The sequence below is a fragment of the Schistocerca americana genome, chromosome 1, assembly GCF_021461395.2.
Source record: "Schistocerca americana isolate TAMUIC-IGC-003095 chromosome 1, iqSchAmer2.1, whole genome shotgun sequence".
NCBI lineage: Eukaryota > Metazoa > Arthropoda > Insecta > Orthoptera > Acrididae > Schistocerca > Schistocerca americana.
Window position 1 is genome coordinate 274,981,107 of NC_060119.1, and position 15,255 is coordinate 274,996,361.

A 15,255-nucleotide genomic window follows, 5' to 3' on the forward strand; every position below is an offset into this window, starting at 1 on the left:
ATACACTACAAAGTACAACAATTTCTACATTCCTAGTTACAATGCATAATGCATTCATTTTGTATGTAGGACAAACAAATTTATATGAATATGACAATTCATTGTGAAGTAATTGTTGCTGTTTCCATTCAGTAAACAAGAGCTACCAGCATTGTACAAGGAACTCAATGTGTTGTGTTTATGTTGAAGTTCTATGTAAATAACAAATGTGATTCTCGTAGTCCTTAGAGGCATTGCAACATCAACACGAAAAAATTAAATAAACTTGTATCTGTGTCCAGAGACACATTTTCAGAGATAGAGGACACAACCAGTTTTTATGCAATCACTGATGGAATTACATTCTTCAATTTTTTTGGTCAATCTTCAGCTTTTACTGTCTGCTTCCTTCTTCTTCTGGCATAGGCATCAGAACAAACTGCACAATATCCACCACTGCTCTGTACAGTGGTTTTATTATAGATAATTTTAGATTAAGGCTATAGTGTCAGGTCAGGAGCACAGGCACTGACGCAAACACATTGTATAGTGCACTATACCTGAAAAGCTAATAAAAAGAAGATTAATTGTGTTAAAATTGAGAAATGTACAGCAATCAATCACTGATAATCTGTTTACTGCATAAACATAACAAACAGATTATTAGAAATTGACTGCTGTATGTTTCTCAATTTTAATAAACACAGTCGCCAAGCAGACCCATTCCATATAGAATCAAACCTAGTAAATTTTATTTTCTGAGTAATTCACTTACAGTCACTTTCTATCTGAGTGCACTCACCATTTCTATCTTTTAAATGTTTAAGGGCAAATCCTACTTATTTGCAGTTATGTGGCTGTCCACATATAAATACTAATGTGGAGACAGGCATCTAAATGGGTAACACTGTCAATTATTCATCTTCACGATATCAGTCTTATTGTTGGGAGAGACATTTGAGCAAACTTTGCTGAGATGGGGATCTGCTATGTCTCTTAACTTCAAGCATATTTAAAGAATTCATTCAATTGATGTCTGTTTAAATAATTATATCAGTAACCAAGCCTTTTAATGAATTATTATTGTGTTTATTTATTTTTTTATTAATGCAGATGATACAATATGTTGGGAGTGACCAGAAAGCAGTCAATAATCAGTGATAGCATTTGATTGGTACTGATACAGCTAATCCGTCAGTGACCTCTTCTTGCAGTCCTCATATAGTACAAGACACCACTGATAAGTATTACATTCATTGTCTTACTTGAAAATGATTTGCCATGGTTATGTAAAACTTACCACTGGAAAAATATATTTAATGATTTCTTCCTTAAATTGCTGTTTCTCATTAGATCCAGCGGAGATGGCTTTTGAACAGCAGCTGCAGTCCGTGCCTGAATTTTCTCTTCTTGTAGTAGTTTGTCCAGGACATCATCTGGAACATCTGCTTTATACTGCTTGGCTACCTTGAGAATCAAGTGCTTGGCTTCATCAGTTTTGCCTTTTGTGAGTAACCATTCTGGTATGAACCTTAAAAATTAATTTATTAATATAAAGTTACTAATTTCTGCAAAGTTATAATAATGGAAATTTTTAATTGCTATTCTCCAAAAATTTATCAAGATTTTCACATGATTTTTAAATATTGAGTAATAGAAGAATGGTAGCAGGATAGTGTAACCAGAAATTTATGTTTATTTTTAATAGTCACTTTTCCACTAATTATTAAGTTACTAGTTTGGATGAATCTAAGACAATGAATGGTCTACACGCAGAACAAAAGTGGCCTGTCATTAATCACAGTTGAGTTGCCAGCGTATATTACAGAAGCAGTTTTATAGCTGCAGTGTGTTTTCACTCATTCAACATCTTCAAGAGTTCCTTCTCATGATGGAGTCTATGGGAAATAACATGTTAAGTGAACAAAAAAATAAATTTTTGAATATGCTCTTCCACTGTTTCTGTCTCTTCTGCGGTTTTATTTTAGTGTCCAATTCAGAGTGAGTTTTATTCTCTTTTTTGCATATTTGTCTTTTATATTGGTTGTAGGAAAGTCTGGTAGAGTGTAAATACTCTTATACTTTTGAATTATAGGAGACCACTCACTGAAAATCAAAAGCATTGAGCTACCGATAGGCAAAAAAAAGAGAGTACTTGCTAGCTTTCACAGTAATCCTTTTTTGAGCTAGAGCCACACACACACACACACACACACACACACACACACACACCTATGCCCCTACATTGTGCCAGCTGGACAAACAATGCCAGTGCTGCATTTTGGCAGGTGGACTAGATTGTGGTGGGTGTTGTGTCAAGTGCGGTGGTGATAGAAGGGGAGAGAAGTCAGAGGCAGGGAGAGGGATTGGAGGTGGGTGGCTACTGGCTTGGAGGAAGGTAGTGAGTTTGCTGGCTAAGAATTCAGATGGGAGTGGTGGCAGGTACATGGGCTAGGCTTGTGATGCTCAGTTGTCAGAGACGGTGGGGACATGAATTAGGAGGGAGTGTCAGGTTGGAGGAAGGAGAGAGGATGTGGGAACCATGGGTTTCCAGAAACTGAGGCCAGGATAGTAACAGAAGCAAAGGGTGGTTCCCATCTGTGGAGTTCAGAGAAGCTGATGGTGAAGGAAAGGATCCACACGCCCAGGTTGTGAAGCAGCCATTGAAATTAAGCATGTTATGCTCAGCTGCATGTTGTGCTATCCAGTGGCAAAAAGTACTTCTGAGCACATCATGCCACCCAGTGGCACAACATGCAGCTGAGCACAACATGCTCAATTTCAATCTGCTTCACAACCTGGGCCATTTGGATTCTTTCCTCCATCACCAGCTTCTCTGAACTACACAGATGGTAGTTACCCTTGCAACACATGCTAACACACACCAGTATGCATATGCTTGTGCATGTGTGTGTGTGTGTGTGTGTGTGTGTGTGTGTGTGTGTGTGTGTGCGTTTTTAAGCTCAAGAAAGATTACTCTGAAAGTTAACAAGTTTTCTTCTCTTTGGTTGTGCCTACTGATGACTCAACATTTATGCTTCTCAGGGAGTGGTCTCCTTTAATTCAAAAACAATTCAAGAGCACTGACTTTTCTACAGGGGTCATTCTATAAGTCATGGCAACTAAGGTATATCCTGCGATAACACAACAACATGAGAATTCCAAGATTTGCACTGGAACCACTATGGCAGTGTGTATCTGAATGCCAACATAAAACAGGCAACATAAAACAGGGTTCCTGTACAATAGGTTGTGGTAAAGGTTGAAATGAAGCACACACTTTGTAACTCTGTGTGAATTTATTATGTATGAGTTCAAAAGGATCATAAATGAAGCAACATCAATTACTGTGCTTCAAAATAGTCCGCCAGTGCATACAAACAGCATTTCCAAAGATGGGGAAGGCACTGAATGCCGCTTGCATTGCCACTAATGTATGCCACCTGTCGCCGAGATGACCTGAGGCCATTCACCCTGTTTGCAAAACGCCTCTCATTCAGTGGTTTTCTCATTTGCGGGATGTGGTCATAATCACACCCGACTGAGGTGTGGTAAGCAGGGTGGGTGTGGGAGGATCCATCTTGTAACATGGCCAACTTCACAGTGAATGGTTCAGGTACTGGTACAAAGCCATACTCACATGTGGTTGCAAACTGTCAGCTGATTTTGGTAAAGTCTGCCATGATCTTTTGAATGTATTTACTGTGATTATGGCGATGTCTCATGTTTGCCTAATATACCATAGTTGCCATGACTTATGAAATGACGCTCATATTTTTCTCTTTACTGTGTTTTCATCTTAACTCCTCTCAAAATAATGTTCTTCTCTGAAAGATTCAGAGATGATACACTTTTTTTGCTTGTCAAACAAACTTTGAAATTTTGCACTATTAAGGGGGCTAATGTCATTTAAAATCAATAAAGGTAAGATTATTATTAGTTATCAGAGAAGTTTGATGAGGAATGTGTGCATAACCCTTATATAGCTTTTGGATATAGTCATTTCTACTTATGGAAATATTATTGGCTGCAATTCCAATTTTCATTCATTATAGAATTTCTTGAAAAAAATTTCTGCCATTTGACTGTTAATTGTTCATTTATTTCTCACAAACATGATTTTGGCTTTGTATCCATGTCAAGTGCATGTTGAAAATGTCTAACCTATCTGAGACATATCATCACCAAAAAATAGATTTCTGGTCTTATAGACCAGCTGTTGTATTACAGGACAGGAGTACAAATCGAAGATACTAATATTATGGCTTACATTGTGTACAATGAGAAACATGAACACCCAGTATGGTGTATTAATAGCTAATATATTCTTGTGACAAGCATTCATCACTTTGGGGTCCATGAACAGAAGGGATGAATGTAGGTCACAGAAATACATTAGCTGTTAAATACATCACACTGTATGTTAATGTTTCTCATTGTGTGCAATCAACCAATCAAAACTCCACGTAGGAATATCAACAATGTAGGAAAAGACAGATTCCTATTTACCATAAAGAAGACATGTCAAGTTGCAGAGAGGTACAATTAAAAGACACGTACATAAAGCTTTCGGCCACAGCCTTTATCAGTAAAAGACAGACCAAATCATTCACACATACACACGAGAAAGCCGAAATGACCGAGATGCTGGAGTTGGTGGTCATGTGTGCATAAGGTGTACTTGCTTGAGTGTGTGTGTGTGTGTGTGTGTGTGTGTGTGTGTGTGTGTGTGTGTCTGTCTGTCTTTTATGGTAATGGCTGTGGACGAAATCTTTAGGGAAGTGTCTTCTAATTGTGCCTGTCTGCAACTTTACTTTGTCTTGTTTACGGTAAGTAGCAATCTGTCTTTTCCTTCGCTGTTGATATTCATTGTGCACACTGTCAGTCACATTATATATCTTCGATGTGTTCTCATATCCTGTAATAATACAACTAGTCTATAAGACCAGAAATTTGTTTTGACGATGACAACATTTCACAGCCAGGTCAGACATTTTTACCATTTAATCAACATGCACTTGGGAATGGCTACAAAACTGAAATCTTGGTCATGAAAAATAAGTACACGATTAATAGTCAAATGTTGGAAATTTCTTTTTTAAAAAAAAAAAAATAGTAATATCATAAGTTTCAAGAAGACTCTAAATATTGGGTAAGTAGTACTTGCACATAACAGACACTACAACATATGCTGACAATGGTAAAAGTGAACAAAATGTGCCAAATACCTATCAATAGTAGACAAAATCAAAATACAAATCATAAGAGAGAGAGCATTTTACATGCAGTACAAGCACAGTTGTTACCACATGAGAAATATCTGATGCTGAAGTAGTTGTTAATTAGTCTTCAAAGACCAACTTAATAAATAATTGATCCTTTCTGATCTTGTTATATTAGTTCTACACACAATCTGTGATCTCCTCGAGAATTTTCTGTTGACATGAGACAGTTGTTGTGGTGCTGGCTTTAATAATTGGGATTTCCACTTCCTTCTCTAGATACTTTCTCCATTTTTATACAATGAATTACCATGAGGAAACTTCAAAACGTAAGTTACACATTATTATAGCAGGCCAAGTAATTTTTATTGAATGTTGCATTACATTTCAAAGTGACACAGATACATGATACTATTTTTCAACTCCTGCCGTGCCACTGCACTGCACACTGTGATACACTTGTCATCCATACTGTGAGAGAACTGTCTGCAGCAAACCTAGAACATGTATTTTCTTCTGACACTCTACCACTCTTGTTTCCCAGTGTTAGTGTGGGACAACATGTGTGCCTCATTTTTCAAAGTGCCCTTATAATGTGAAAAACATTTTTGTGTTACACTTCCGCTATCTGTTTCACACCAGTGGACTCACAACATTAAACCCAAAGAAAATTTTCCTCTTGCCTGAAACGATTATTCATCAATTTATGTACAAAGTCATGTGCAAATAAAAAGTGACAAACATTATTCACCAAAGAAAATATTTTAAGTGGGACTCTCCTCAGTTTATTGAGACAGATATTTCAAGTCTGGATTATATATCAACTAGGGATTAAAGTGTTTTTTTTTTTTTTTTTTTTTAATTAATGGAAGAACTTTCTGAACTTCCCCATCTATGACACCAATGATCACAGAAAGCTTCTCTGTAGAAACAATACATCAAAATATGGTTGATGGAATTGGAACTTTCATACCATATTACACAAGGTGTTATTGTCAAATTTGAATTAAAATGAGTGAAAGTCCATATGATCACATTAGCTGTTTCTTGTAGCTCATAGCTCATTCAAAGATACAAGACCAGTTTTGCACCTTAACAAAAGTTTTGTAAGTTTATTTAACACGACAGCATTTGACAATACCTATACAGAACAGCATTTCTCATGAAAGTTTTTTACAGTTTTTTTAAAAGAGAACATTTATGATTTTTGTTATACTAAGATCGTAATTCTTTTATACAGAAATGCATGTGAGGATTCACCTTTAAGGTATTAAACAGGTCACAGGTCTTTCAATGGACTACCACAAACAACTAATGTGATCATATGGACTTTCACTCACTTTAATTGTAATGTGATAATAACATCGTGTGTAATATTATGGTATGAAAGCTCCAGTTTTATCAGTCATGTATTATTTTAGCTCTGGTTGTACCACCCTCAGAGTGGTTTGTCAAAGGGCTCTATATGGTCAAAATCACTGAGGAGTATAAAACATAACACTGTACTTATTTCCTTACCACCAGTATGATAGGAAAAGCACTTCAGGAACAGAAAATGCTGTTTGCAGAATTCTCCATTCCTTTATAAAGTAAGCAAAGAATCCAGTCAGCAAGTATCCAGTTGTACCAAATACTTGGCACAACAAACCAGCAACTAATCTTTTGCTTGGACCAACCATTTCCACTGCTGAAAAATGAGGTAACTGCATTGATTTCTGCAATATGAATTTTAAAAAAAATGTTATTCAAAATCTTCCATAAGTTAAGTACTATAATAGCTCCCATTATTTTGTGTGATACAAAAATATTAAAACTATATGGCATATCGGAAATACATAAAGTGCAGCAATTTGGGTTTCAATATCTCTAAGAAAAATTATCTTAAAAGTTAACTTCAGTTACAGAAAAATAGAAAAGGACATTACTTTCCAGCTGGTTGCAAAGGCACAAATATACTCAACCTTTTCATCTCTTGTTTCAAATGAAGGATTCTTGGTTCTTTTAAACCACCTTTTTTGTGTGTATCCGAGTGTGTGCTGCCATTTGATATGTGAAATATTCTTGTAATTTAACTAACACTTATGCTTACCTATAACATAGGCTACCAAAAACATTCCAGAAATAGTAGCACCAATCAACATTCTAGCTGCAACATATGAAGAATAATTTGGCAATACTGCAGCTCCTATTCCACCAATTATCTGGAGGACAAGGGAGAGGAAGAAAATTGGTTTCCGCCCAAATCTGAAAAGTTCATTAAAAAAATCCATTTTAAGTGGTTATTTTGCGAAAAGTGGTCATTTTGTGACGCAAGTAAAAAATTATCAAAACTGCAACTCCTGTGCTGGGCATGTTCTATGGAGAGAGAGAGAGAGAGAGAGAGTATGTGTGTGTATTTGAGGAACATGTATAGTTCTGACAACACTGGGGAAAGGAATACAACATAGCACTTCATTAGGTACTATTCTGGTATGTACCTGGAGCTACCTTATGTAACAATAAAGAACTCAGATTCATGAACCAGTTCTCCCAATTACAAATTCAATGTTTAAAATTCACATCATGCTAGTTGTCCACTCTGCATGTCGTAGGAACATGTTCTTTGACTTGTTCCACATTCCTGAAGGTTCTCTATGATGATAAAATATATAGCTCAAGATGAACGAATGAGTGAAAGTAATATATGCAACTTTCCACAGTTTTTTTAAACCAAGCACAAACTATTTTTTTAGTTAACACCGACTGCCTGTTGACACAATGTTTATCAGTAGTGGTACACTGTCAGTTTCAATAAGCAAAAAGAAGATAACAGTCTCCAGTCTTATTAAAGAAAACTTCCTGACTTCCACTTTGACCACTTCATAACCTCACTCAGCACATTCAAACTGTGTGCACTATGGGTGGCAGATTATAACTGATATTGATTGAACAGATATAACATACACTTCAGCTTCCTTCACATTTGTTGTTTTACATTTTTTGCACAATTATCACTCACATTAACAACAAGAGTAGTGATGAAGGCAATATAGTATATTATTTCAGTCGTGTTAGTACCATGGAAGAATTTTTCCTCTACATCACACTAACTAATACTAATGTAGCAATGAAAATAATCAATTTTTGACAATGTAAAGTAATTTGTTAGATAACTAAATCTACTCACCAAGTGGCAGCAGAAAAACATGTATAAAAAAGGTTATACTTATGCTAGGTTTCAGAGACAGGGCTCCTTCTTCTGGCAGAAGGACTGAAGAGGAAGGAAGAGGGGAGAAGGGAAAGGAACTGGAGATGTATAGGAAAAGGGGTAGAGTTCAGAAAAGTCACCCAGATCCCCAGGTCAGGGGAGACTTACCAGACAATCCTTCTGCAGAAAGAAGGAGCCACTGCTTCGAAAGCTTGCATAAGAAAAATCTTTCTTTATATGCATGTTCTGCTGCTGCTTGGGGAGTAGATTTTTTTATCCATCCAATTACATTATATTGTCAAATAATACTAATGTAGTGCACTTAATTATTGTATTGCCACAGCTTATCAATTTACCTGTCCGACAAGTCACCAAATATTATAGAGCCAAGAAGAACTCCAACCATGAACATTGAATCAGCAGTTGCACTTAACCATGCATATTCACAGACCAGGTTAAACTGAAAGAAAAGTCAAAGCTTATTAATCAATAGTAATCATATACAGATTACAGTGAGGGAGAAAGCCATCACTTACCACAGGCAGCTGTGCTGACTGCACCAACATTTTCCAAGTCACTAATCAGTGGACAACGTGTTCACATTACATCACTCTTATACAAATGCCAAAAAAGTTGGTGCCGCACCTCAACTGCCTCTAAAATCTGTGGACCATATTGCTTTCCCTCACTGCAGAATAAATAGTCAGGAAAGCTGTACGATCTCTTACAAGGACATAAATTATACTGACCAACCTCCATTACGGCACTGCCCTTGTAAGTTGTCGTGTCGTATATCCAACTGTCACAATCCACAGTGTTATTTGTTGGTAATCTTGCATCAAAATATTCTTGGGTGAAATTTGCATCTAACCGCTGACAAGATGACCATCTCTTTGCTGCAGTATCCCATGGAATTGTCATATTAATTACCTCAGGTGCCAAAACATATGTACTATTTTCCATTTCATAAGGAAGACGGCACCTGGGCGAAAGTGAAAAATTGTTAACTACTATTTTCTGTATAGAATATAGCAATCACAATTTGACAACTGTCTCATAACATTAAATATTATTTTTTAAAAAGCATGACATATTTCAAGTTGTTTTTGTGCTGTATATTTGTCTGAAGTAAAAATTACTGTACATACAGAGTCAGTGTATGTTCTTTTGCTTGTGGGCATGCTAAATCATTTGATTTTTTATTAAGTGTGAAGTATTTTCCCTCATTTTGTTTTATTCTTTTTCGCTTATGATAACAGCTTTGTGACATAAAAGACACCTCTCACACCTAATATTGTTAACAACACATTAATAACACACATTCACTTGCTAAAAATCACAATTTTTAAGTGGAAAGTAAATAAGTCAGAAATAAATGTTTTCACAGTTTTTGAGCACAGGTTCCTTTTTTGGGAGGTAAATATAAAACAACAGCTCATATAGGAGAATGTACAAGTTATTCATAATATCGAGAAAGAGAGAGAATACTTTTTATTCAACTATGAGTTCCATTGTTTATTATGCCTTGGATTTGTGTATGTTTAATGAGTATCACCTCGCATTTAATACAAACTTTTTTAAAGAAAGAAGTTGCGAATATAGGAATGAAATTTTAAAATTACATTGAAATGTTATTTTTCTCTGCCTGAATAAAAGTAATGAACTCAGCAGGAGTAAGGGTTAAATTCTTAGGAAATCAGACATTTGAAACATTGTCTAAAAATCAAACTCATAACTCTTACACATTAACAAACTTGGTGGGTCCAAGTTACATATATTTTATGGAACAACCATATCAGATATGGCAATTTTAACACCTTATCAGCAGCAAATGCATCAACACTCCAATAAGACAGTAAATGGCACAGTATACTAAAAAAATGTGACCAGCAAAAACTTTATTTAATTACATTACATTGTAAATCATATTTCAACATAATATATGGAGAACTGTATTGCAATGAAATATTATTGCAGAATATTTGTAGTTTTTTGTCACAGTGAGTAACATAAGTCATGAAGAAATGCAGGAAACTTGAAAATAACTCTTAATTTTGCAACCTATATGAAGAGAGACATTACATAGAAAGATAAGATGTGGAATACTGCTAACAGCTCTCTGCTCATAGTATCATAATACATACATTTTGACCTTCTTTATGATACAAGTACAGGAATAAAAAGTACAGAAAGTCTCCTTAGTGAAAATACAGCTGTTTAAATAAAGTACTTGGAAAAACTGACAGCCTAATCACAGAAAATGGATTATTATAGAATTCTGACAAAACTGACTTCTCAAACAATGAAATACAAGAAGTAGAAAGTGTTAAGATTTTGGGATCATGGATGGATTACAACTTTAATTGGAAAGGCCACTGCCTGGAATTAAGGAAGCACCTTAGTTTAGCTATGTTTGCAGCATACAAGATGACTGCAGTAGGTGATTCAGCATGGAAGAAACAAGTTTATTCCGCACATTGCCATTCACCAATGGGTTATGAATCACTTGTAGGAAAAAACAATGCATAGGGAAAGTATTTTCCGAACACAGAAGTGTGAAGTGTGATGTATGGTGTTAGCCCTAGAATGTTCTGCTTACATCTCTTCACAAAACTTGGTGTTTCACCAGCAGCTTGACAGTATATACACTACTGGCCATTAAAATTGCTACACCATGGAGATGACATGCTACAGATGCGAAATTTAACCAACAGGAAGAAGATGCTGTGATATGCAAATGATTAGCTTTTCAGAGTATTCACACAAGGTTGGAGCTGGTGGCGACACCTACAACGTGCTGACATGAGGGAAGTTTCCAACCGATTTCTCATACACAAACAGCAGCTGACCAGCATTGCCTGGTGAAACGTTGTTGTGATGCCTCATGTAAGGAGGAGAAATGCGTACCATCATGTTTCCAACTTTGGTAAAGGTCAGATTGTAGCCTATCGTGATTGTGGTTTATCGAATCAACATTGCTGCTCATGTTGGTCGATCCAATGACTGTTAGCAGAATATGGAATCGGTGGGTTCAGGAGGGTAATACCGAATGCTGTGCTAGATCCCAACGGCCTCATATCACTAGCAGTTGAGATGACAGGCATCTTATCTGCATGGCTGTGATGGAACGTGCAGTCACATCTCGATCCCTGAGTCAACAGATGGGGACGCTTGCAAGACAACAACCATCTGCACGAAAAGTTTGATGACATTTGCAGCAGCATGGACCATCAACTCGGAGACCATGGCTGTGGTTACCCTTGACGCCGCATCACAGATAGGAGTGCCTGCGATGGTGTACTCAATGATGAACCTGGGTGCAAGAATGGCAAAACGTCATGTTTTTGGATGAATCCATGTTCTGTTTACAGCATCATGATGGTCGCATCTGTGTTTGGCGACATCGCGGTGAACGCACATTGGAAGCGTGTATTCCTCATGGCCATACTGGTGTATCACCTGGAGTGATGGTATGGGGTGCCATTGGTTACACATCTCAGTCACCTGTTGTTCGCATTGACAGCACTTTGAACAGTTGACGTTACATTTCAGATGTGTTATGACCCGTGGCTCTGCCCTTCATTCGATCCCTGCGAAACCCTACATTCCAGCAGGATAATGCATGACCGCATGTTGCAGGTCCTGTACAGGCCTTTCTGGATACAGAAAATGTTCGACTGCTGCCCTGGCCAGCACATTCTCCAGATCTCTCACCAATTTAAAACGTCTGGTCAATGGTGGCCAAGCAACTGGCTCATCACAATACGCCAGTCACTACTCATGATGAACTGTGGTATTATGTTGAAGCTGCATGGGCAGCTGTACCTGTACACATCATCCAAGCTCTGTTTGACTCAATGCCCAGGCGTATGAAGGCCATTATTACGGCCAGAGGTGGTTGTTCTGGGTACTGATTTGCCAGGATCTATGCACCGAAATTGCGTGAAAATGTAATCACATGTCAGTTCTGGTATAATATATTTGTCCAATGAATACCTGTTTATCATCTGCATTTCTTGTTGGTGTAGCAATTTTAATGGCCAGTAGTGTACTTCATCATTACCAATATTTCTCTTCTCTCAAAAAGTAGTGAAGGTGGGAAAAAAAGACTTCAAGGAGTTAACATTTGTACACAATGATAGGTAAATAAGTATGAGAGCACTCACCTATGTTTTGTTTTAGCTTGTAGGAAAACATTTGCCACTTCGTGTGTAGCACAAAATATCACAGGCAAACTGAGGAAGATATAAATACGTTTTTGGTAACGTCCAGACTCTCCCAAGTACTTCAAAATATCATCATAAGCCATTTCTTCAGTACATTAATTCTGAAATAAAAAAGTGTAAATAATTATAACTCATTTGATATTCAGTCATATCACTGTGATTCCAGGACACTCCAGATTGTTGTTTGTTATATGCAACATTTGAATTGACATACATGAACATTAATACTTCTTTATGCACAGTGTCTCATTTACTTTGACCATCCTAATTAATTTGTTGTCTTAAATCAAAGTAAGAGAAGTATGAAGTAAATATTGTTTATCTATCAGATGGACATCAACCAGCATGATTGCCTTTCTTATAGCTTTGTTTGTTACATCTTTTTTAAATATCACCCTACATTTTTTACTTAGAACCCACTTTGTCTCCTCAAGGTCCGTTCAAGAACATATCACTTTGTACTGATCACATAAACATGTCACTAATAATAATGTAACACAAAATTTAGTTCTGACTGTCTTGCAGTAACACACAGTGCAGGTGTCCAGGGTTACTACTGTAACTACCAAACTTGTGTGTGTGCCACTTCATAGTTCACATGTGATAGTTGTGAAGTTTGTGCTGGACTTTCTCACTAGAGACCACCTGGCCTGCTAGTATGACAGCAATTGTGTAAGCAGCCTTCCGGCTGTGCTCCCATTTAAAACTAAAGACTATACAGGCTGGAGTGCAAGGCTCCACCTGCCACTCGTATGTTATCTGTTGTATGTATTTTGTCTTTCATGTGTTTATGCTTTTTCATATAATATAGTTATAGTGTTCTTGGGTTGTCAAGAGTACCATATTTGATTCCGCATGTTCCTCTTCAATTATTGGTCCTTTGAGTTTAATTTCTATGGAGGCAGTGCTTAACTCTCTTCTTGAGCAACAGCAGGTGCCGACAGTTGCTATTTCCAGTGTAATGGCTAAATTGTTACAACATGTAGCCCCGCCAACAACATATCCACTGCAGTTCCCTGCGTATGACAATACAGCAGGAGACTGGGATGAAACTTGTGCAAGGCTCTTTTTTTGTCGTGGACCTCACCTTGTGTGTCTCAGTGGTTGTGTCAGCCACAGCCTTATAAGAATCTTCAAGTCTTTCTTTCAATCAGGTGTGCAAGTTACTTTCTACCTACCACTGTAAACGTACTCATATTACTGCTGCTCACCTGGAGTTTTGCTGTTGCCAAAACAATCATACAGGGCACAGGCAATAGAACTACATGGACTTAGTTATCACTGTAATTTTGTGACAAATATTCATAAGGAATCCTATGCAGATCAAATGGTTCAAAATGCAATCACACATCTTGCTCCCGATAGCAAAATTTGAGAGTGAGCTCTACAGTGTGAAAATCCTATGCTTACAGAAGTATTAAACATAGCTCAGTCATTTAACATTACACGGACTGCAGATAGTCAGTTAGAAGCCTGGTCTGAAGTTTCAAAAATCAGTTACTCTTACCCCTCCCAGCCTTCAGTCAGTTCACAAGGGAACAGAGAAGCTATTGCAGCAGTCTGTCATATGGGTAATCATCATTCATGAGAACAAGAGTGTGCATCACAACAGCAACAGCATATTACTTCACTGCCTTCATGCCCATACTATTCCATGCAACATGAATGGAAATTCTCAGCAACACATAATAGGTGCTATAGAAAGGGGCACATTGCTTCTGTCTGTAGCTCTCTTCCAAGACTCAGTGAGCATGACATGAACAAGGATTTGAGCAGTGTGTCAGCAGTGATGCTGTCTCCTTGGAAGTTATACATTGAAGTGTGTGTGTTTAAAAAACTACTGATAATGCAAGTGGTCATGGATGCAGCAGATACATTGGTGAATTCTCCAATTCATGTGGATTTGGGTTCTCCCCCTCTGGCTCTAGTGTTACAAAGGCTGGTGAGTTATAACAAACAACACTCCAGGCAAATACCATCACAGAAGAGTTTTGAATATTAAGATTTATATTCTCTTCTTCAAAAACACGTTTCTCTGCACTGCCAGTCTGTGATACATTATTTGTTTAACTACCCATCCATATTCACATCTGTCTGTCTTTCGTCAGCTTAAGAGAGAACTATCGTCATGAAATGGATCACGTCTCTACCAAGGTAGCGAAAAAAGTGGTTCAACTAAACCATTCATATTATTTCTTTACGTAATACACGAATATGTAATTAAAAATGGGGGTTCCTATTTTTAAAAAAAAACGCAGTTGATATCCGTTTGACCTATGGCAGCGCCATCTAGCGGGTCAACCATAGCGCCATCTGGTTTCCCCCTTCAAGCTAGACGAGTTTCGTTCTTTGTAGTTTTTTCGTTTGATGCTTATTTCGTGAGATATTTGGCCCGGTCACTATCATATATATATATATATATATATATATATATATATAAAAACAAAGATGAGGTGACTTACCGAACGAAAGCGCTGGCAGGTCGATAGACACACAAACAAACACAAACATACACACAAAATTCAAGCTTTCGCAACAAACTGTTGCCTCATCAGGAAAGAGGGAAGAAGAGGGGAAGACGAAAGGAAGTGGGTTTTAAGGGAGAGGGTAAGGAGTCATTCCAATCCCAGGAGCGGAAAGA

The 15,255-nt window shown here is 37.2% G+C and overlaps 1 protein-coding gene across 3 annotated transcripts in view; it reads right to left on the bottom strand.

Moving 5' to 3' along the window:
* Nucleotides 1-661: 661 nt before the first annotated feature.
* Nucleotides 662-15,255, bottom strand: part of LOC124592818 (organic cation transporter protein-like) — a 77,416-nt gene continuing 62,822 nt past the window's right edge. Inside the window, exons 2-7 of one of the 3 annotated variants that reach the window (XM_047131875.1) lie at nucleotides 12,555-12,715; nucleotides 9,142-9,370; nucleotides 8,745-8,848; nucleotides 7,291-7,445; nucleotides 6,720-6,888; nucleotides 662-1,510 (exon numbers count right to left, since the gene is read on the bottom strand). In XM_047131875.1, the coding sequence (XP_046987831.1) occupies nucleotides 1,276-1,510; nucleotides 6,720-6,888; nucleotides 7,291-7,445; nucleotides 8,745-8,848; nucleotides 9,142-9,370; nucleotides 12,555-12,697 (1,035 nt within the window). In that variant the 5' untranslated portion in view covers nucleotides 12,698-12,715 and the 3' untranslated portion in view covers nucleotides 662-1,275. Of the gene's footprint in view, nucleotides 1,511-5,802; nucleotides 5,885-6,719; nucleotides 6,889-7,290; nucleotides 7,446-8,744; nucleotides 8,849-8,924; nucleotides 9,086-9,141; nucleotides 9,371-12,554; nucleotides 12,716-15,255 lie in introns of those variants that run through there. The other 2 variants (XM_047131885.1, XM_047131895.1) reach the window with 2 other exon arrangements.